Source organism: Vitis vinifera, chromosome 17, assembly GCF_030704535.1.
Source record: "Vitis vinifera cultivar Pinot Noir 40024 chromosome 17, ASM3070453v1".
NCBI classification, from domain to species: domain Eukaryota; kingdom Viridiplantae; phylum Streptophyta; class Magnoliopsida; order Vitales; family Vitaceae; genus Vitis; species Vitis vinifera.
The window spans coordinates 774,384-798,568 of record NC_081821.1 but is presented as its reverse complement, the minus strand read 5'-3'; the positions used below and the strand labels follow the sequence as shown (position 1 = coordinate 798,568).

Genomic DNA, 24,185 nt, shown 5'->3' with positions numbered 1-24,185 from the left:
ATCACTTAGATGAGTTAGCTGATCTTATAAATATAAGAAGAATGATTGCGAGTTTACGGTGTTTGACTTCTACAAGACCAAATATTGTTAAAAGCAGATTCATGGAGTCTTCATACCAGTCTCACTTGCAAGTGGCAAAAAGCATTCTATAATACTTTAAAGGTATACAAAGTGATGATATTTTTAGTGCATATGGTAACAAGATTGAGCTTGTTGGATACATAAATAATGATTAGGTTGGTGATGTTGAAAAACAAAAAAGTACTTTGAGTTATACATTTATAATTTATATTATTTTACCTTTTAAATTTTGAAGAAAAAAGTCAAATTATAATTATATAAAAAACGCGTTAAGTTCACCTTTTAATTTTTTTGTATAAATATGTAAAAAGAAGTTTTCAAAGGAAACATTACCAAACCCAATTTTTCACGAGTACAATTTGAATCTAATCCAATCAACCTATATTTAAAAAAATTGAGGTTGAAAACCTCGGATTAGATTAGACTCGTAATTCAAGTTGGCCACCAACCAACCCGAGTTGTGGCCCTACCTGCAGTGCTGCAGTTCATCAGAGATTCAAGGACTGTAGTTTGCCAAAGGGAGAGAAACCAGAAAAGCACCCGACATGGGTGTTGAAACACATGCAACTGAAACTAGCAGTGAATAGTTAAAGATGGAGCGCAGAGACAAAAAAGAACCCAAGAAACCAAACAGAAGAAAATTTATAAACTAAAAACACCTATGCGTTTAAACAGAAATCTCTTTGCTGGGAGTCTCAGTTAAGCCAATCTTCTGTACCTAATTGAATTTATTCCAGAGTTACATGAATCAATCAAGAATAATATGCCTCAGAAAATAGTTGATCTCAAGAGTTGCATTCTAACAACCATTGTGGAAGAATCTTACAGATAAAGGTTAAGGGTTATGTTTCAAAATTGCTGACACTGACAAATATAACAAGGCTAGCTACACTTGAAACAAATTTTTGCTTCTAATCTTGACCTTCATTTGCCTTCTGAGACTGGGGAAACTAGCAGTTTGATAAAAGAATGCACTTTGAACAAAAATTTGATGCACACTTCTCGTTTCTTGACCATTGGCTGGTGTTCCTTGTATTTTGACCTTGAAATCAATTCCTGTGAATTCAATCTATCGGACCTGAGGCAGACCATGTCAAACTTCCATAGATTCAATCAGTTGGGCACCGTGCATAGTAGACCATGGCCAGGACTGTGCTCCAAGGGATACATAGTTGCACCTTTCACAAAATTTTTATGGTCAACAGCAGCCTTTCTAATGCTTGAAATGCCTATGGGCTCTCTTTGAAGTTGCTTCTTAATAATTGAACATGCATGCAGTGGTTCTCCAGATCCTGCCCCGACCCTCCTATCAACATCAAGAAAAAGATTTAAACACAAGTTCTAGTCACTCTTGGAATAATTCTACTCTGGAATGCCAGTCCACAAGGGCAATCATCCAGTGCTTAAAATTGTGCCGATGGATGTGATATCCTCTCCTGTCATGGCCCTTCAATCATATATATCAAGTGGGGCTATACAACAATAAAATTGCTGCAGAACTGGCAAGATGACAATCTTCTAGTTCTAGTAGTTTGAGTCTTATCAAATGTATTTTATTTAGTATTTTCATGCATATTCTTATTTTTGGAGGCTTTTAATGGTTTTGGGGATAAGGTATTGGTTAAGAAGAGTTTCAGAATTTCTCCCTTCCCCTCCCTCTCTCTTCTTCTCTTTTCTTATTTCTTTTGCCTTATCACTGTCTCCTTGCTATGTCCTCCCTCTGTTTTCCCCACTTTTATCTTCGGGCTCTCTAACATGTGCCTCTCCCCCTCTCCTCATCTCTCCCTTCCGAAGGTTCTATGCTTTAAACCACAAGCCTTAAATCCATTTGAGGAATTTCTGTCTCTCTTCCTCCTTTGATTTGGTGTGCTTTGAGCACCAAATCAGAATTCCTTTCAACAAATTTTTTTCTGTCTTATTCCTTTTCTACTTTCTATTTGTATTTGAAGAACTATAGCACAAGCTACATCAGGACAACAATATCAGAAATAAAAACCAGTGTTCATTAGTGGACAAACTTCTGGCCAACCAATAACGATACTTTTTATTTGAAGAAACTATTTACTGCTGAGATAAAAGAAAACCAACCATCAGTTACCTCAACAATTTCTCCGATGCAGTTCTAGCAGCAGTCACTGTACTATGACTTGGTACATACGTCACGATCCGGTTAGGATCAGCTCGCATAGGAGAATGGATTTTGATAAGCTTTAACAAGAACAAAAGGGAAAGATATTAAATGATTTCAACTTTTATAAAACAATAGCAAAATAAGAGGATACTATATCAAGAAGGAAGTAATGGAAGTTTTTTTTTTTTTTTGTCCCTTCTCTTCACACATTAAAATCTTATTACATGGGTACCCAAAATAATCTGATTTTAGTTCTGAAATTCAGCATGATGTACAGATCAGGAAAAGTGAAATGTTGAAGAAGCTAAGATTTCTTTTTCAACTTAAAATATTTTATCCTGGACAGTCCCATCTTGGGATGCATGTATGGTAGGCTACTACAGAAAATAGAAAGTAATTGCAGGCTTACACCCAAACACTCCATCATCTGGTAGTAAGCCCTGCCGTGCAGAGGAGTATGCCCTTGACGAGATTCTGAGAAATATCTGGTCCTGAAAGAAAATTTTAAGCTTCATTGATCATGTAAACATATAAAAATAAAATGCGACTCATCTCAACAGATATATTATTCATTAGAGGTTTCTTTTACCATTCTTTATAACCCGGATCCACTGTAAAGCCATACATATCTACTGATTCACAAATAGACAGAGCAAACTCAAGAGCCTTGAGCCCAGTTCCTTTTGCTGCTGACCCAAAGGATGCACCTAGCATGAGATATACAGGATTATGTATTGGAACTTCCTGTAGAAAACAGAACAAAAAAAATTGGAATGAGATTGAAGGCAGTGTAGAAATCAAAGTGAAGACTCCAATTTTTACATAGCGTTCTTTTATAAGCAACTTTTAGATAACCTATTTGCCACCAGAAGCAATTTGATGAATTCTCTTAAGTTTTACCAAGCAAATGTCAAAGTAGAATGAGGGAAAAACGTGGAATACAAATGAGAAAAATAATTGAAAGTGGATGGGGACAAAGACTTGCGACTTGGCTTACTTTGTTGCTGATCCAATGGTAAGTTAGACGAAAAAACAAAACATTCCAGTATGATAGTAGTTCTAACCTATAAATTTGGGCATTTCATAACCATGAAATTCTGCAATCCACCAAAACTAGAATATATCTGGTAAACATTTTTCCAAACCACAGACCCATTACCCTCTGACCTAAACTAGTCCACTGGTAACATACAAGTACTGGATTTTGAAAGTAGAGTGAGAACTACACTTGTGCTTAAACACATTGACTGCAAAAACTGCTTATTTCAGGGAGTTATCAACCTATGTAAAGTAAATAGAAAAACTGATATACAAACCTGAATCATCTTGTTCATAATGTCATGAACTGTTGTTTTGATGATTAAGGCCTCCTTTCTTGTTTCTGTGCATAGCATATCTCTAGTCAGCTTCTAGGACAGTGAGATATATGTTAACAAAAAGAAGGGGGGGGGGGGGGGGGGGGGGGGATGGAGTGACATACCATCTAACTCTACAACTTTATCAAGAGCTTTTGCAGATCCTCTATTAAGAAGACGGAATGTACTTTTCTTGCCCACATACGCTGTATAGTTCTGCAGTACATCAAAAAAGAAAAAAATAAGGGAGCATTCATAAATAGTTGAAACCAACATAGTAACTAAAATCCAATTCAGTGGCCACAAGACCTCAATTGGTGCACCGTTTTCTCTAATAACAGCATCATAGCCATCTATTTCCTTCCCAAACCTTGTTTTCAGAAGATCTCCTGAGTTACCAATAACTGCACATCGATCAAACTGCCGTGGAAAATATGGTGGTGTTTCAGGGAGTACCAGAGAAAGTTTCTCCATGCAAAGTGTCTTATTCTTGCAGTTGTTGCTGCAACACAGGAACATACTATATCAGACTGCATGCAGCATGTCAACTCTAAGCAGCTTTACCAACCCCAGTTTGTCAAATAATTTAAGAACAAACATCCAACAAAAATCCAAACTTCTTGACGTCATCCCAACAACGGAAATTCTTGGGAAATCTTACTTTGTTTCCTGAGGTTCTCTTGGGAAAAAATATATATAAAAAAAATTAGGATGCCATCTATGATTATGAAGATACATCATCATGGTAATCAAAATGAAAATATTAAATCCTAAGGAAAAATTTCATAATATTCCATCTTAATTTTCAACGGCAAATAAATATATTTGTATGAGGCTTTCTGCTGCTGCAAGAATTTGAAATTTTTATTTGAATAACTTGCGAGCTATGACTTATTTTATTTATTTGTATGAGGCTTTCTGCTGCTGCAAGAATTTGAAATTTTTATTTGAATAACTTGCGAGCTATGACTTACTTTAGGGAAATATTCGAAGCTATATATTTTTGCAGTACTAAACTAAAATTTCAAATTCTTACTGACTACAAAATACCCATTTTCACTTAGTATAATTTTTTTTTTTTGATAGGCAAACACACAACAAAAATATATTAGAAAAGGGCGCCTTGAGGCTGACCCAAGCATACAGGATGTATACAAGAGGCGCCAATAGGCACAAAAAGAAATAGAGATACAATACCAGCCCTCAACTTTCACTTAGTATAATTATTTGTAAAAGCTCTCAGTAAGATCAGTATTTCCCATTCTCAGAAGTTATGATTACTGAATGTCCCTTCTGTTTTTCTTATTTCATCTTTATCCATCCATACTTTTAATCACTTATTTTACCACCAATCACACATGCAGTACTTACAGGAGTATTCCCTTATTAATCCTACGCCATGCATAATCTGTCCATCCATTTGGTAAAGCATCAATAAACTCCTTGGTGAGTATTGTGGTACTATTCCGCACCTGAACCATTCAATTCACTAAATGAAAAATTGATTGTAAAATGTAGAGCATAAATCAATAACTTAAAAAAACAGAAAAATTCATGAAGTACTTGACACAGATTAAAAAATTAACAAAAATGACAAAAATTTGATTCAAGGTATCATGCTTAATGAATAAGACAACAATGACAATCATTTTGGAAGGCTCTCATCTTAAAAATATTAATGTATACAATGAAATAAGACAACTAAAACAAAAGATAAACTGAAAAAAATGAAAATAGCACACTCACCTGCTCCCATGTAGCCACTGCTTCACAGAGATTAAAATCAAATGATAACCCTTCAAGTTCTCCGGTTTTGGGATCTTTCTGTTTTCATGTTCAATTTCAAATGAAAAGAATATGTCACGAGTGGATGCTCAATCCATGCCCAGAAATACTATATATTGTACAAAGCAGATGATGAACCAGTATCTACTTGTTGCTTGGACTTTCCATGGGTTTTTAACTACATCAGATATCTACTAGTGGCATTCCGCAATTGTTATTTTCAAAGTTAGAGAGAGAAAATGTTACTTTGGAAGCAACAGAATGACACAAGAGGTAAAAAAGCTGATTAAATCATTGAAATACCTACCCATTTGGGGACAGTATCACTAGGAAATTTTATTGTAACTTGGCAATAATCTCTACCACGTGCAGCTTGTAAACCTAATCCATTTGAACTCTGCATCATTAATGCAATGCAAAAAAATATGTAAAACCATAAGCTCAACTTTCTCAATAAAAAATTCATTGTCAGCAGTGCATATTAAGGTAGTCATTTTGAACATATCCTTGATAAAGGTCACAACAACATAAAAAATTTACTGCTTCAAATTGTATATTTTTTTTTTCTTTTCCCCAGATAAGCACTGCTTAAAATTGTTATTGAGATGAACTTACAAGTTAACAAAAAACTGAGACAATTTTATCACATTGTTAATACAATGACATCCACTTCAAGTTAACAAAACATGAATAAAAACCACTACAGAAATATCAATTCTGCTCTATCAGCTCAGAGTTTAGAAATTTCAAATTTAACTACAGTTAAAAGTGAAACATCAAATGCGCACAGAAAATTGATAGACCCTTTTCATAGCTAAACAAAGGTTTTAATAAGAGGCACATGAAAGGGCCATCAACTGTCTCTTCCACCACAGGTGGCATCAATTAGGTAAAACCCAATTCCTAATTACCAAACAGTCAACCATTAGAAGCGTGTCCACAGGATTTGTCATATCAAAGAAAATAACTAAGAGGTGTATGGGGAAACCCAATCTCCAAGTAGCATAAAAAGGCTTTCACTGAGAATTACTCTTCCTAGCAATGGAGGAGTCTCACCTCCTCATGAACTCAAACCCCATTCAACATTTTAAACTACAAGCTTCCACTTATCTGACGAATCTGGGATTTCAATGCATCTTACTCCTTGACAATATAAGCTAATACAATCCATTACCACATCCTCCTCATCCATTGTCATAACTTATGCACAGAGAAGACCCAGAATATTGGCTACAGTGCACCAAAATGACACCCACTGCATGAGCAATGTCTCTATGAAACTCCTTCAAACCTCCAAGAATATCAATATAGCAATCTCCTGCCTCCTTCAGGAAGCAAACACCATATTTCAACATTGAGATAAGAATTTCCTCCACATCTCGAGCATCACCTACCCAGCATGTCCTGTAGTTCACTATCTGAAGCTCCTTGCTTCCCAGATCCCCATCTTTTTTTAGGAATGCCTGAATCAAACCCATGTCCACTATACTGGAATTCAAACTCCTCCCCAGCACTAACTCACAAGAAATTCTTTTGAATCTTCAATTTATAAGGCCCAAATGCATGCCTTTGCGGATGGAATCATCAAAGATGCTAATGATAATCCAAACACCCACTGTTGCTATTACCAGTTGCAGTTAACAAACAAAGCAAACAAAATTACTGAGAAACATCTCACTAATATCTAAATGTATAAATAAAAACTCACCACACACTTCTGGAAGCCACTCTGTAGAGACTCCAATGCTCCTAAATCTTCATCCGAAAGCAGAGACTTCTCATCTATACTTCAAATTAAAAGCAAGTAAAGATACATATTCATCCACACACACACACACACACATGCATCTCAAGTAAGGCATAAATCAGATATGGAACCATACGTACATATATTGGCAAGTCCATTAATGTATATGATAATTGCAGCAAATCCAGATGCTAAAGCGAGTATTAAACCAAACTGTAAGAGCCTCATTTAATGAATTCCCGTAAATAAGCTATGAAAATATATAGCTTTTCTACTGAAGGTGTTGCGAAAGAGAAATATTCGGCATGTGAATCTGAAACAAACTCCAGAGAAGTGAACCCACCAATCTGCTATCCGTGTTGTCAGTCACTAAAGAACATCAGGAATTACAAATGTTATTTGCTTATTGAACATTGGAAATTACAAGAATTAAATGCTAAAACTACACAATTTAATTTTTATATTCCTATGCACACTGGTTTGAACACTTCTTTTTGAAATGTGACAGTTCCTGAAGAACATCAGAGATTACAAATATTAAATGCATAAGTGACACCTTTTTTATGTACATCCTACTCACATTGTTTGGAACACTATACGTTGTTCACCTGAGAAATTCCTCATGTTTTCTATGTACCTTTTTACATCTTTAAAGAACTCCCTAGGAAGGGATAAGACAATAAAGGAAAATATGAGGTAAGAAAAACGGAAGAAAATGTTCTATTATTTCTAATCTAAACACTCCTTACTGACACAGTCACAATGAAGAATTTAGATGTGTTGATAAAACAGCATAAAATTTCATTACTCGTAAGGTTGATTGTTCTTGACCAAAAACAAGTAACAATATATAGATGTAGGCAGGGATTCCTATTCAGAAAACAGGAAAGAAATTAAATCTACATGAAAAAAGAAATTGATACTCCTGAAGAAACTGGTTGATGTTAGAAAACATCTTCAGACATTCTCAAAAGGATTGCCAGTATTATTTAAGCATGGAGATTAATGAAGAGCAAAGTACTTAAGCAGAACATAATATTCTTCAAAGGAATCAAAGAGGTTGCCATCATTGAATATTAGAGCATACCAAAAACACCGAATACGTTATACATAGCTGGTAATACTAATTAACACTATGATTTCTAGTCTACCAAATCCCAATTCACTGAATCCACTGAATTCACTGCAACTATCCAATTATCTGCAACTGGGTCCATCACATTACTGCAAAGCAAGGTTTATGCTGATTGCTACAGATCCATTAAGTTTTTCCAGTAAAACTAATCTCTTATCGTGATTGAGTTTTAGTTATTCTCTTGGATCCACACGCGTATCGTTAGTTAAGGAGATTCACAGAAACGAGTATTCGAAGATAAAAATGCTGAAAATGGGTTTAATTCTTGAGCAAATTTAGCATTTTCCTTGATTTTCTCGCAAACCAAACAGAACTTTAAGGTAGAAAGAGGGACGGGCAATATACCTCAGACTTAGATGCAAATTAGATCTTCTGATCGTCTCTGCTGATGGTGATGTGAGAATCGAGAAAAACACAATTGTTAGGGCAACACTCAGAACTGAAAATCTTCAAATCTAGATTCATGAAAAATATTAAACCCTAATAACTCTCTCCACTGGCCTGTAAAATAATAAAACTTCTAGAAAGATCCTGGGAACGAGTTCTTGAAAGATGGTTGTAGTTTAATCAGACTGTATCTGATAAAATTGATTTTCTATTCATTTATATTATAAGAACACTTTGTTTCCTAAAATATAAAAAATAAATAATATATTTAAGACATATTTAACGCCAATCTCTAAAACAAAAATAAATTTCAGCTTTAAAACTCAAATATACAAAATAAGAGCATGTTTGGTTGTTGTTTTTAAAAACTGTTATGGAAAACAGTTTTTAAGAACAAGGTTTCGGTGTTTAAAAAAAAAAAAAAAAATGTGTTAGGAGACTTAGGGCCGTTTGGTTGTGTTTTTCAAATTTTGTTTTTAAAATAGAAAATAAAAAATAGTTTTTTAGAATTTTAAAAAAATTAGAGTGTTTGATAAGATGATTTAGAAAATAATCTTAAAAAAACAAAACAAAAAGCTTGTTTGGATGAAATAATTTGTATTGTTTTTTAAAATAATACATTACTTTTATTTTATAAAATTAATTTATAATAATATGAAATCAAATTCAAGTTAAATCTTATTAAAAAAATAAAAATTAAATTCAAAATTATATATGAGTTAAAGATAAATATTTTTTTAATTATAAAACAATTTTTTTATTGTAGTGAAATAAAATTTTCTATGAGATAAAAATAATTTTAATATTTATTTTTAATACAAGTCAATTAAATACTTTAATTAATTTTTTAAACTTTTTTGTTTGATAATGATTTCTTATGCTTTTTTTAGAAACTTTTTTAAAGTTAAAGAATCAAAAAATCTCTTGTAATGTTTTATAAAATTAAGGATATTTGGTAAGTTATTATTATAAAAGGATTTTTAAAATAAAAAAACATTCGGATAAATTGTTTTTTTTTTAATTATTTTGATTTTGTAAAACCATTTTAAATTCATTTTATATAATATTAATTAATTTAATTTAATTGAAGTCTTATTGAAAATGAAAAAAAAATTGTAATTACAAATAAATTAAAAAATATATAGTTTTTAGTAAAACATAAATAGTAATATTATAATAAAATCTTAAATTATATTTTTAGTAGAAAATATACTATTTTATTATATGTTAGAAAAAAAAATTCATTATATTAATAAATTTATGGTATTAATGAGTTTATTATTAAAGTTTTAAATTATTTTTAAAAATTAATAAACTTATTAATAAATCTAATGCATTAGATTTTGTTTAATTTGGAGTTAATTTGTCTAGTGAAAAAAATTAAAAAATAATAATTTTATGTAGAAGATAAATAATAGAGTATAAGTGTTTTTTTATTATTTTTAAAAACCGAATAAAACAGTTTTTACTTGTTCTTTAAAAGTTGTTCAACACAAAAAACTATTTTTAAAAACTCTTTTAAATAGGCTCTTAATTTGGAAAAATAGTTTTTATTCTAAAATAAAGTTTTGTATAACAATTAAAACAAAAAACATGTTTGAAAGTTTTTTTTATTCGATTAATTATATAAATAATTTTTAAATTCACATTTTATTTAAATTTTAAAAATCATATGTAATTTACATGTAATTTTTAGGAGATAAATATGAACATAGAGTATGTTATAAATAAATAATTTTTATTGACTTTTAATAGATAAATATAAACATAGAGTATGACATAGATGAATCCAGTTTTCCTTCATTTTCTATACCCACAACCTATCACACCATTTTCCCCCATTTCCTCTACATTTTTCTCATTCTCCCCTATATCCAAACACCATTTTCCTTTTTCTTATCCCATTTATATACATATTTATTCTTTCTCCTCCCCATTCTAATCGTAGAGCCAACATTGTCGTCATCTCGGAAACCTTATAGCACCACTTCTTTTCACCCCGCTCCCATGCTTCATTGCTCATGGCATCTTAGCTCGTGGCCATGCCCTTCAAGGCATTGCACTGACCACCATGGTCACGGTCACTATCTCTTGTAGCCAACATGATTGCCATCTTCATTAGCTCGTGGCTTTGCCCTTCAAGGCATTGCATTGACCATCATGGTCACTGTCACTATCTCCTGTAGCCAACATAGTTGCCATCTTCATGAAAAACACTAACACACAAAAAATGAAAACGCGAAGAGTAGTTGTTCCTTGAAAAAAGATATTTCGAGAACATGAAAAATACAAAAAATAAAAATCACCCAATTTCTCAGATATATTTTTAATATTTTTTGTTTTGAAGAACAAAAAATAGTTTTTGAAAATAGTATATATATTCAATTGTTTTTCAATTATTTTCTAAAAAGCATTTTTAAGAACTTTACATTTGTTAAAAAAAAAAAGCTAAGAAAAAAACTAAAATTATTAAATTATTTTGATGTGAGTCTTCAAACCTATTTTAGTTAAAATTTATTTTATTTATATAAAGATTAAATAATTTAAAAATATATAAGTTTTTAACTAATTTTAATTATATTTTTAACAACCGCATCAATATAAGAAAAAAAATTTCTTAATACTTTTTGAATACCAAACAAGGCTTAAGGTTCGACTTAATGGAAAGGAGGATAATTTGGTTGTTAAGCAACTTTTAACGAGGTTAATTAAAAATCCATATAGAACATGATTTATTTGTCTTTTGAAGGTTTAGGAAGGTTCCTGCCCAGCTGCCCTCACCATATATGAAATAAATTTTAAAATAAATTTATTTTTTACAAAACCAGACTTCAGTTTCCGAGCTCCTCCGTTAATTCTCCGCAGACGACATCATCTTCTCCATCTCCAACCTACACTCCTCACCTGTAATAATGGCGACTAGGTACTGGGTCGTCTCCCTCCCCGTTCCGACCTCTGCATCGTCTCTATGGAGTCGCCTTCAGGAATCCATCTCCAAACACTCCTTCGACACTCCTCTCTACAGGGTGATCGTGGCCGCATTCCTCTCATTCTCTGTTTGGTTGCTTGGAATCCGCGGGAAACCGAATGGACATTTCGAATTCGTTACCGGATTGTGTTGGAGTTCAGTTGCATGATCCATAATTTCGTTCATTTTCCTACTGCTTCTCAGCAGCCAGACAGAGCATCAACTTTTTTTTATTTCTTTCTTTCTTTTTATTTTTTATTGAGATCTGATTGTAAATATATGGATTTAGTATATGACTGCGTTCCCTTCTTGTCTCGTTTTTCCAGTTCAATACTCCGGATCTTCGCGTTGGAACTCTCGATTCTCTTCTGTCTCTCAGTGACGATCTTCTGAAGGTGAATGAAAGCCTGTCTGTGTATTGTGTGGTTTGAGGCGTTGTATTGAGAGTAATGCGAATTAGTTTGTGGAATTTGCAGTCGAATAGCTTTGTCGAGGGAGTGACTCACAAGATACGGCGTCAGATCGAGGAGTTGGAGAGGGGTTCGGGCGGTGAGAGTAATGCTTTGACAGTGGATGGGGTTCCTGTTGATTCCTACTTGACGAGGTAATGCAGATTAAGTGATCATGATTTGAGGATTCTGTCTCTGCTACTGTGATAATTATTCAATTTGAATGTTCAATTCCAGGTTCGTGTGGGATGAGGCGAAGTACCCTACAATGTCTCCTCTCAGGGAGATTGTGGATGGCATTCATGTACAAGTAGCTAAGATTGAGGATGATCTTAAGGTAAGGATTCTTATTTGTTCCTTTAATGTGGCTTTCATTATAAATCGTTTCATTTCTCCGTACTATATCTTGTTGTGGACACTGAGACTAGAAAGCACAATGTTACTTTTACAAGCATGCTATAGTGTGGTCATAAGCTAGTTAAGTTCACAGACTAAGGTGGTGTTTGTTTTTTTACTTAATTCTAAATAGAACCTTAATACTTAATAGTATTAAATATTAGGTTGTTTGTTTTTGTAGTATTTTATTTCTATTAAGTATTAAAAAGTAAAAAAAACCATTGTGTTATTTTTTCTATTTAGAAAAAGCCACATATTTTGGCTTTTTCTATTTAGTAAAAAGTTTATAATAAGTCATGAAAAAGTAAAAAAACAAACAACCTAAATTCTAAAACTAAATGGTTTTCAGTAAAAAGCCAAAAAAACAAACACCACCTAAGACATATTATTTTTAACGAATTCATGCACAAATCATTATGCTTGTAACCTTGCATGGGATGTAATCCTCAGTCCTCATGTCTAAACGGTTTGTGCAACATAGGAAGCTATGAAGTGGGTATAACTTATGAAGTGTGGCTATATAATTTAGCATAATATTAATCAACTTGAGAAGACGGCCTGATGAAATTCAATCATGCAAGCCACAGTTGTTCTTTGTCTTTGCAATAAAAAAGAGAGATCTGTTGCTGTAATAAAATAATAATAGTGACAAAAATATGTGAATTGGATAATATGTCTGGCACTGAGGTCCTCGCTGTACAATTTTTATTGCTTCAACATGGTTAAAACAACCATAAAGAGTTTCTTTTTTCTTTTCTTCCCCTCCTCAAAAAACGCAAATAGGAAGCATCAGCTCAAACTAGACTGGCTCTTCTAATCATAGTTCTAGAATGTTAGAATAAAGTTTTGATACCATAGAAGAACAAGAGAAACAGTGTCTTTTGGTTTTCTGTATGCTCTCTTACAGAGTACTCTCTAGAGAGTTCTTAAATATATATATATATATATATATATATATATATATCATTTTGTTAGAGTGCTGTCACTTTTCCGTTATTACATAACTTGCCTCAACAAGATTTCCTAATTTACACAAGTGTCATAACTAGATAACAACAGAACACTGAGTTGGCAAAGCTTTATTCTAACTCAGAATGATAGTTTCTCTTAGTAATAACTAGGAAAAAAGACAGTTACAATTTAAAACTGGTAGAGGAATATCCATAATCCAAATGGATGGCACAATAAGGAAACATATGGATGTTACAATAAAAATCTTCCTAGTAAAACATTATTCATAGTCAATCTTTCAAGAAGTAAATGAACTGAACTTTGACTGTTAAAAACCACCAGTATACTTGGTGTTAAAAATACCAATTTGGATTGTATTGTCTTCTGAGATCTTAAATGATGCAGGAATCTCCTGAGTCTGATAATCTGTAATGTAGTTATAGTTGTGTCTGTATTGCAGAGTTCAATGTTGTCCACAACTACACAATGATCCACTTGGATCATGTGCCTAAATAGAAGAAATCCTGTAGGCTGCCCTTGCCTAGCCTCAGGTTCATGTCACCTTATTGACAAAGACGCTGTGCCCGAGTCTGACTTGTATACAAGGTGTTTCACCTTCTTGTCTTGGATAAATGAAATGTGACATGAGCATTGGCATCTCAAACGGTGTTTGATGCTTATGGTTTATTGGAAATCAAATGATTCTAAATTGAATTTTCATGTCACATATGGAAAATATCTCCAGATGTGTAATAATCAAATGTGAAGATTTTATTGTTTGAGCCAACCAGCGTACTCAGTTCTAAATTTGACAAAGTCTGGAAGCTTCTATGTCCAATTCAGACATTCTTCTTTCTGCCTTTTGTGTAGTTAGAGAACTTCAATATGCATAAAATGAGAGATTCAAACATCAAACCTACCATGAGTTACCAAGATTATTTCATGAGGTCAGATTGATTACACTTTCTTTCTAGGATGCTGCAGGGTTGAAAAAAAGATTAAATTAATGCTTCTTTCACATATGAGCAGCTTCTTGAGAGTAAGAACTTGTAGGTCTTTGGAAGATAATATATGAAGAACAGAGATTCCGTAGCAGAACAGGTAGATATGTAAAGCAAGAATGATGGTGTAAGTTGCCCAAGGAAATGATTCTTCATAATGAAAGGAATGCTGAAATAACGAGATAATATTTTTTGATAGGTAAATACAGTTGCTGTTAACAGATGCCTTGCAGGGACACAATCCAGAGGAGGTATACATAGAGCAACCAACTAACAGAATGTAAAATAAAAGAAAAGGAACCCATGCACCTTAAGGACAGCCCGATACATCAATCATATCTACAGTCTCCCATTCCCTACAGATCTCTCCGGCAATACAAACAAAAGATTCTTGAAAGCATTTTCCAGTTGCAACCCCAACCACTTAAAGCACTGAAAATTCTTTTGTTCCTTCCATAAATGTAAATGTAAACATAGTGGGGGCTCATTCCATGTTCTTCTTCCCCTTGTGAACAACCTTCCTTGCCATCCATCCAAGGTGTTCTTACGTAACTAAGAAAGCACCCAAGAAATACCAAATGACGAAAATATAGGAACAATTAACACTGAGGGATCCCACAATGGAATAAGCATGTTGTTGGCTAATTCCTCGCCTGTTTGCACAAATGCACCAATTGGCTCACATCCTACCCTTTGGCCTAAACTAGTCCAAAGTAATAATTTTTCTGCCAGTAGAAAACTGAAGTTAATCTTGTTAAATTCTGTATGTTGTCCTATATAATTCCAACAATTAAGGAGAGAAAAAATAATAATAATAATCTAGCATTTGATATCATTTGATGATCTGGAAATAGTAGCTATGGACCATGAATTAGGTAAGATCAGTTCTTCTTCTTGGTGGGCGAGGAAAGATTGTTTACTAGCTACATTAGGGATTGGTATATTATGCAAGGTTGAGAAAATTGAATTATGGAATCATTTATTGTAAACAGACTTACTAAATTTTTTAGACTTATTAAATCCAGAATCCGGGAGGATATTTTTCCTTTTTAAGGTCTTGAGATTCTACATTCCGAAATTAATTAGCTTGAACTGATTCTGGTCTCAAATAGACAGACTATTGGGCTCAGCCTAAAAGTCAAGATTTCTTTTTTATTCACAAGCCCGTGCAATAAGCCTGGAAATTTATATTTGTGGTTCAGTTAGAGCCTTTCTTTTGGCTGTATAAATGGTCAGATTGAAGCCAGTTCTAATCAAGTTAGGGCTTTAATTTAGTGTCCAGTCCTAAACAAGAAATAATTGAATTTCATGAATGCAATTTATTTTTTGTTGGTAGTTAGTATTGCATTCACATCCATTTAGTATTGCTCACTCTTATTGGTAAATGTAGGTATATGAGAAAATTATTTATGCTGGTGGCGGTTTTCAAGCATGTTCCTGTGGTAATATTATTGATGTGCCTAATATAGTATATTTTATATATTAGCAGAAAGGTTGTGGATGATATTTGTTTATTTTATGTCCTGCATGACATTGCATGGGCTCAGTAACCTGGGTGCTAAAACTTGGTCATGGCATTTTGCATGCCCTTTTGGTTGGCGTTTCTAATACACTTGTGATTACCTATGAAAAAAAAGAAAAGAATAAATGGTCATGTTGTCTGTCTGATTGAGAAAGTTAGAATTTTTGTTCCAGAGAGACTCAGGAAGTTAATTATTTCATCTTACATCTATGATCTATCAGGTTCGTGTTGCTGAGTATAACAATGTACGCAGTCAGCTTAATGCCATAAACAGAAAGCAAACTGGAAGGTATTGAATTATTGCTGTAATCATCAACAGAAATTATTTCAACTTTCCAAATTTATAAAAATTTTGTTTGCCTGTCAGAAATAAATAAATAAACATTCAACTTTCCAAGATCCAGGTGCTGGGACTTGGCTTTAGATGCCTGTTAGTGTATGTTTTATGGATCTTATACATTGATTCGTGTGTTGAGTGGAGTTTAGTTTATGCAATTTTTTGTGCATGGCCATGCGGGTTTTCATGTTCACATCGAGGAATCATGCTGAGTTGTCTCTAAAAAGTCTAGCAATAATGCATCACTATGTATCTAACAGCGATGTGTTGATAAATTTATAGTAGGTTGTAGAAAGAAAGGCATTCTTCTGCATATTTCAAGAGCAAATAATGGTGGTCACATTTGCTAATGTTGTCATGCCAAGCATCCAACATTTCCCTAGGATAGGGATTAGTGTTTGACATCTAATAGCTTTCTATTAACGTAAGACATTTTAACATCATTTTGGGTTGCACTTCAAATTGTTGCATCAAAGCATTCTGCTTCAAGATCCTCTGGCTGATTCAAGTATTTGCTTATTCCAGCTTAGCTGTACGTGATCTGTCCAACTTAGTGAAGCCGGAGGATATTATTACTTCAGAACACTTGGTGACGCTCCTTGCTGTTGTTCCTAAGTATTCACAGAAGGATTGGTTATCAACCTATGAAACACTTGCCACCTATGTGGTAAAAATCCATTCTGGTTCTAATTTTAACCTTTGTTTTTCTCCATAATGAATGATCCTCAAAAGTATTCTTTCATTGATTGGTCCTTTTGATCTCTCAATGCATACCAGGTAAAGTATATTGGGGACAATTGGCTTCAGCCTATCATGTATTTTTTTGAAAATGAGAAATGACATCCCTCTTATGCTTTACTTTGTTTAAGTTAATGTTTAAAGTAATAAAATTCACCTTTTTTCTTTTGAAGTTGAATAAATTTTACTCATTGACTGAACTAATTTTTTAGGTCCCCAGGTCATCCAAGAAGTTGCACGAGGACAATGAATATGCTCTCTATACTGTAACTATATTTGGTCGTGTTGCTGACAATTTTAAGACTAGCGCACGAGAGAGAGGTTTTCAAGTGAGTTTCTCATTCAAATAGCTTAGATTTGGCCAATTGTTATCAGCAAGTAGTTTTATCTCATGCTATGTAATTTAAGAATTCCTTTCCATTCTTTGGTGAAATTCTTAAAAAGGCAGGAATATAACAGGATAAATTAACACATTCAATATAATTTGTTGGAGTTCTCTTCCTAATGATCTGTATGTTCAATTTTTCATGTGATTCAGATTCGTGATTTTGAATATAGTCCAGAAACACAAGAGAGTAGGAAGCAGGAGTTGGAAAAACTGATGCTAGATCAGGACACGATTAGAACCTCTCTTTTGCAATGGTGCTATACCAGTTATGGGGAGGTATATTTATTTTCCTTTAAGCTTTGCAAAATATTATGATAGTTTCACAAGGTGCCCTTCTATTCATAGTAATCTTAACAAAATAACCTGTTAGTTCACTAAATTTGGGGTTTCAAAGTAATGTTCTCTTATTTTGATTTATAATGAATACTTCCTTTTCATTCTCATCACTGCATTCATTGTGCCATCATTTTTTTCTGAAAGGAAGGAATTCGCTGAGATAGCTAGAAGAATTACAAATGAAGGAGATTTCCTTTGCAGCAAAAGAAGGGAATCAAAAGCCAAGAAAATAAGGTCAAAGTGAAGAAAAAGAAAGACACAATATCTTGAATATAAAAGAAAAAGGACCATGCCTGGAGGGGCATAAAATTTTCAAATGATTATTAATAGCTCTTCTTTCATCTAAAAATTATCCATGTCACTTATGCCATATATCAGAGGCGAGTGGAACTAATTGCAAATTCCGGAGTATTGAGGCAACCCTAATGTATTCTCAACCTAGCTAATAAAACTAGCACTATCACCTTCCAGTCTACAACCATGGCTTCAGAGTGATCCCAAGATTTGAGCTCTTTCTAAGAAGAGCAGTTATAATGAAAGTTTTATCCCCTCTAAGGATCCTTGCACAAAATGTGCTCCACTATTATACTCGAGGGTGCTTCTTTAATGAGCTGAGAATTCAAAAAAAAATTTCTTGGTAACAAGATAGATGTGGCTTTAACTACTAGTTTATAGTGTCTCATCTAAATGGCCACTGTGATATCCAGTTCCAAGTGTTAGGCAAATGTAAAGGGGAGGGGTGGGGGTGTTAGCATCTATTCATGATATCTAATGAACTGTCTTGACAAGAATATAGATAACCCATTTGCAAAGCTTATAGAAATGAAAGGGAAATGAATTTACTAGGGTGCCATTTGGATATATTTCCTTATTCTCTGTTTTTAAAACTGTAATAATAGTAACTTTTGTATAAAATACACGAATTCTTAAAGGCTTACCTTAAAAAAATAATGGTTCTTTAAAAGTATTCAAAAAAATTTTACTATCTAAAACTTTAAAAACTTGGAAAATAATTTTTAAGAACATAAGGTAATTGGATACCTTTTGTATAAGAGGACCTGCATTTTGTATAGAAGTTGCTACTATTTTTGTTTTTAAAAATCAAAAACAGAAAATTTATTCAAATGACAGGTAAGTTGGCATGTTTCCCACAGGTTTCTGTTTCAATGTATGTCGGCAAAATAGGATCATTACGGTTAACTTATGGGGGTTTGAGACCAAAATAACAAGTACAGATGGTTTATAGTTTGAAAATGTACCACTTTATGATTTATGTTATACGGATTACATTGTGGAGTTGGTGGTGCAAAGCAAGTCATGTGGCCCTAAACTGATTTGACAAAGCTAACAACACCAACTAGATTGATTATATATTGGTATTGTTTTTTTGTTGTTACTAATATTAGCAGTAGTCATAGTTGTAGCAGTAGTAAGCTTACTACTCTTTTCCCTTTTCTCTCAAGCTGGTTCTCTAATTTTTGTTAGTGCACTTGTTTCTTAAACTTGGTTTGTGACTCTAAATGCATTTTCTGAGCAGGTCTTCAGCTCCTGGATGCACTTTTGTGCTGTACGTGTCTTTGCAGAGAGCATTCTGAGATATGGATTGCCACCATCTTTCTTAGTAAGTAATCTTTGCATACCCATATTTTTAGCTCATTAGTCCCTCTGTTATCATTTACATTTTCAATGTTGGATTGGTTTCAGTCAGTGGTATTGGCACCTTCTGTTAAAAGCGAAAAGAAAGCACGCTCAATCCTAGAAGGTCTGTCTGACAGTGCTAACAGGTAATTTTTGAGCATTAGCACTTCACTTTCCATTATTGAACGAACATTGTGAAGCATGCACATAAATTGATGGGGCCACAACAACTTCGACAAAAGGGTATAGAAGAAACTAGGGCTGCCAATGGATCAGAATACCAATCTGAATCTGATTCAAAAATCATGAATTTGATTATTTCTTTTAACTTATCATCCTCTTGGTTCCTTTTTCTTGGAAAAACAAAACTTAGTCCAATAACTATCAAATTGAAATTCAATAATATTTTATATCCAATCCAAATATATATGCATATTGAGTATATGATATAAATTGTGAGCCCAAATCTTACAAGGTCAAACTTTTAAGAAAATTAGTTGTTCAACAAGGTATATAGAGCCTTGTTTGGCAGGAAGTCATGTGTGTGAACCTTTATTTTCCCAATTTATTAAGCCTTAAAGTTCAATTTATTGAGCCCAAAAAGAGGCTACTTTGTTTTTATTTTCCCAATTTATTAAAGCCTTAAGCTCAATTTATTAAACCAAAAAAGAGGCTACTTTGTTTTCCCATTTTATTAAGCTCGCATATAAAGCCCAAAAAAGTTTACATATGAGCTTAAATTATTAAGCCCAAAAAGAGGCTACTTTATTTTGCCAATTTATTAAGCTCACATATAAGCCCAAAAATGGTTATATGTGAGGGAGGGTGTTAGAGTGTATGATCTACATTGCAAGCCCAAATCCTATAAGTTTAAGCTTTTAGGAAAATTGGTTATTCAACACATGATACATATGTATCTATAAGATTGTGCTTCATTTAGATATTATAGATAAAAACAATCTTGATTGTTTGAGAGCTTGGATGACTAGTCACCATCCCCGAAGAGCGATGGGCGGAGGGAAATGGAAACAATTCAGACCCTTCATGTGATATTTCTGTAGCTAAAAGATCAGGTGGTCCTATGACTGAAAGTTTTGAATTACTGCCATGTGATCCAGACTCTGCTAGTAGACAGGAAATGCCTAGAGCATCTGTTTTGTTGTCGCAGGACCACCTGAGTCTTCTGACTTAGGTCAAATTTTTGACTGCAATGGTTCTGATTCTATTTGTTACATGCATGGAATTGTAGCACATATTGGAAATCCGAAGATGAACTTGGAGGTATGGGCAGCCTAGGAGGTGATGCTGATTCTCATCCTTACGTCTCCTTCACCATAAATCTGGTCTGAGCATAATCATTCCCCTGTCACCATCCATTTAAAATCCCATGTTCGGTTTCATCAGCCTGCGATAATGTCAGAGATTGGAGTTATTGTATAGCAGCCTAAATTACCTGATTTTTTTAGCTTAGTTAATGTTCACTGCTTATCTTTCCTTGCAAAATCTAGTATTGCTGATTGAGGCAGATGCTATTTGCCTGGAAAAAACTGTATCAGAAAACTGTACTTCATTTATCAACCATTGAAGGATTTGAGGTGAAAATAATCATAATTGTGAAATTTAAACTACTATCAAGTTCTGTTGTAATCTTCAGCAATAAAATTTATGGTGTTGATGTTGTACAACTTTGTGATGCCATTTCAATTGACTCTGCTAGTTATTCTGCAGTAGAGAAGGAATATTGAACTGGGCCAAGTACATTCTAATAGTTGCTTGGTCTCTGTCTTTTGGGTTCTTTTAGTAGGTTGTCTGAACAGGAGTTGAAGCCCACAACTCCATGGCACCGATGATAACCCTAGGTGTCACTTAAGCCATGGATGCGGTCGATGCAAGAGGACAGATCCAAAATGCTGCATTTGTGTGGGCGATTCCTTGTCCTGGTATGGTTATGAAACTTAGAAAACTCATATACTAAGGTGGTGTTTGTTTTTTATTTGAAGCATTAGTGGATATGAATTTATTTGAGTTCTGAATAAAAATCCATGCAAAACTGTTAATTCAAATTTCAGATAAAATATCTTAAAAATAAAAATTAAAGTTAGAAAATGAACGTACTAAATCATACAAGTTTATTGAGGATTTAAGGCTAAAGACAAAAGTAAAATATAAATAATAAATAAAATTTGGAAAAATACAGAAGGGGCCTGAAGTTGAGGTTCGAGGCAGACAAGCATTCAAGTAGAGGCCCCAGTAACCTTGTTTCATTGCTCAAGGGGTTGGCCGTGGCAGGGGCCCTTGTGGGGATCCACATTCAAGATTACTTGTCTCCAATGTTTACTTGGCTGATCGCTGTTTGGTTGGCTAGAAAATTGTTGTTAGAATAAGAAAATTGGAGCCAGGTGCCTTCCCAGGTTGTGCTTGGACAAGTTGGCAAGTTGGACTAGGTGGATGTATTAAATGCAAGGGTAACCAAACACTAGGAAATGTTCAATGTCGACCAGCTCACTCATTGGTCCTAACCTCACCAACAATGAATCTGCACCTGTTTCATATGTCCATTTCCAAGATATATACAAAAACCCATATCTCCGTGTCTTGAGAATATTATTCTTAGGTCCATCCCTGAAAATTAAGATTTGGAGGAAAGAAAAAAAAATGTAGGACTTAATGCCAAAGAAAAAAGAAATGAAAAAGAGGTCGGTATGTGATTACAATAAGTGATACATAGTTAATGATGTATTCAGTTTTGTATTGATTATTGTTGGATCTGTCCATTTCTACATTTTTTTTTTAATGATAAATTGAATATCTAAGTTTTAAGATTAAAATAAGTCAATTTTGATAAGATATTCTCTGATGTCACAGCATAGAGATGGCCCCCCACCAGAACAGTTCTAAAGTCTAGCACAAATACCCCACCAAGATGTTGTGCTTGGTAAAATATTAAAACACTTTAGACTTACCTTACCAAGGCAAGGAGTTTTTAACAATTGTTTACAAAAATTGAGGTATCAAAAAATATTTTACTTCAAATTTTAAAAATTTTGAAAGTAATTTTCAAAGATTTAAGATAAGTTTATATCTTTTATATAGGAGGTATTATATTTTATATAAGTTATTATTATTTTTTAGTTTTAAAAGTATAAGCAAAAATTGTATCCAAACAAGGACTTGAGAATTAAGGTGACTTTAGCAACACTGATGCTCAACTACTCTTGTAAGTTAAAATTAATTATCTCGTCCAACATACTGAGATCATGTTTAGGTTAGCTTTTAGGAAAACAAAAGTTTAATTAGAGGTTTTGTGAATGTTTGAATAATTTTATTAAAAGGTGTTTTTTCAAGATTGGTCGTAGATTAAGAGAGAAACCATAATTTAATATCGTTTTTTGATTAATATCGAATCACTTGTCGCCTCCCAACCACTCTTATTAAATGAAAATGAATTGTTTTTGTATTTTTAAACTTAAAAGTAATTGATTGCGTATCAATTTAAAAAAAGGTAATGACGAGTGGTTTTTCGTATCACGTAATATCAATTTAAAAGAAGACAAAAAATGTCCAAATTGCCTTGTTGTAACAAGGGGTTTTTTTTTTTTTTTTCTTTTCTGGAATTAAGCTTTGTATTTTAACTCTTTATAGGCTTGCATAACGAAGAAAGAGTTTCAATAAATAACACATACCTATTACTTTAGGAAGGTGTGGATGGGTGGAGAGCCTTTATAGACATAAAGACTTGGACTTCACTCAATGAACGATAGTGTTTGATCGTCCCCCGCTGCACTCTTAAGATCTATGGGAAAATATTGTTTCTCTTAGAAATTGTATTTTGATTTATTTTAGGAAATCTTTATGGATATAATCATTGAATCTGACTGCATTGAATAGACACTATTATTTATTTTTCAGCTCTTACCCTTTTAGGATCTAAGAAAAATTCTCCTATAAATTTTATTTAGGTTTTTGTTGAAAGTTGTTTTATATTTAATAAAATTTTTATCCCACCAATATTAATATTTAAAAATTAGAGATATTTGATTAAAATTATCAAAATATGATCCTATTTTTAGGATTCGAAATAATATTTTTTTTGGATAAAAATACCCTTCATTAAACTTTTTATGTGAATTTAATATCAAAACAATTTTTATAAAATAACGTAAGAGATACTTTGATTTACTTAATACTATATTTATAATTTAAACATTGGGAATATTTTGGCCTTTTTACAAAGGTATTTCCAAAAATTACAGATGCAGACTTTATTTTCCAACTTCTAATTCTCAACCCAAAACAGAAAGTTATTTCAAATGGGCTAAACGCGTTGTAATCGTGTACGAAACAACGCGTTGAACGAAAGCCAAACTTGAAATAAAATCTCTTAAAAAAGACAAAAAAAAAAAAAGAAGGAAAAAGGAAAAGAAAAATGAAATGTAGAAAGAAGTGGGGAAGAAGCCACAAGTCCAAATATGGACAGCCCATGCCATAAGTGCAAAGAAATGGACACAACCATAATAAATAATCAATGTCAGCTTCTGAGTCACCTCCTTCATGTATCTCTCACAATCTCTCTCCTTCTCCCTCTCCCTCTCCCTCTCCGTTCCCCTCCCAGACAAAGGAGACAAAAGCAATTGAATTGTTAAGGAGCTCGCCATGCCGTGCGGGCGTGCTCCTTCTCCCACACAAACACAGGGTGGACCCTTGTGGACCATCCTCCCTCCTTGCACCGTCCCAACTGTCGCCCCTCAGCCCCTCTGCCCCACCTCTTTTCCATTCCCCACTTCCACATCTCCCCTCCCATCCTTATCCTTTTGCGAAATCGAATATTTATGATTTTAAG

The 24,185-nt window shown here is 33.4% G+C and overlaps 2 protein-coding genes across 4 annotated transcripts; one reads left to right on the top strand and one right to left on the bottom strand.

The window, feature by feature from the left end:
* Nucleotides 1-780: 780 nt before the first annotated feature.
* LOC100243999 (sialyltransferase-like protein 2) lies at nt 781-9,138 on the bottom strand. Of its 2 annotated transcripts, XM_002284395.4 has the most exons (13): nt 8,580-9,138; nt 7,240-7,468; nt 7,061-7,134; nt 5,660-5,749; nt 5,314-5,391; nt 4,939-5,039; nt 3,877-4,069; nt 3,693-3,783; nt 3,529-3,593; nt 2,802-2,956; nt 2,622-2,703; nt 2,180-2,289; nt 781-1,387 (listed from the first exon to the last, which is right to left on the bottom strand). In XM_002284395.4, exons 2-13 carry the CDS (start codon nt 7,325-7,327, stop codon nt 1,195-1,197), a joined length of 1,320 nt encoding a protein of 439 aa, XP_002284431.1. In that variant the 5' UTR covers nt 7,328-7,468; nt 8,580-9,138; the 3' UTR covers nt 781-1,194. The 2 variants fall into 2 exon arrangements, with proteins under 2 accessions (XP_002284431.1, XP_019082195.1); XM_019226650.2 differs by lacking the exon at nt 5,660-5,749 and having other exon boundaries at nt 8,580-9,049.
* Nucleotides 9,139-11,388: 2,250 nt separating this feature from the next.
* Nucleotides 11,389-21,889, top strand: LOC100266332 (V-type proton ATPase subunit C). Of its 2 annotated transcripts, none has more exons than XM_002284408.5 (11): nt 11,389-11,647; nt 11,916-11,984; nt 12,066-12,193; nt 12,276-12,375; nt 16,130-16,197; nt 16,771-16,912; nt 17,196-17,312; nt 17,522-17,647; nt 19,245-19,328; nt 19,412-19,491; nt 20,595-21,030. In XM_002284408.5, the coding sequence occupies exons 1-11, from the start codon at nt 11,534-11,536 to the stop codon at nt 20,692-20,694; spliced, it is 1,128 nt and encodes a 375-aa protein (XP_002284444.1). In that variant the 5' UTR covers nt 11,389-11,533; the 3' UTR covers nt 20,695-21,030. The 2 variants fall into 2 exon arrangements, with proteins under 2 accessions (XP_002284444.1, XP_019081874.1); XM_019226329.2 differs by lacking the exon at nt 20,595-21,030 and adding an exon at nt 21,147-21,889 and having other exon boundaries at nt 11,396-11,647.
* Nucleotides 21,890-24,185: the final 2,296 nt, after the last annotated feature.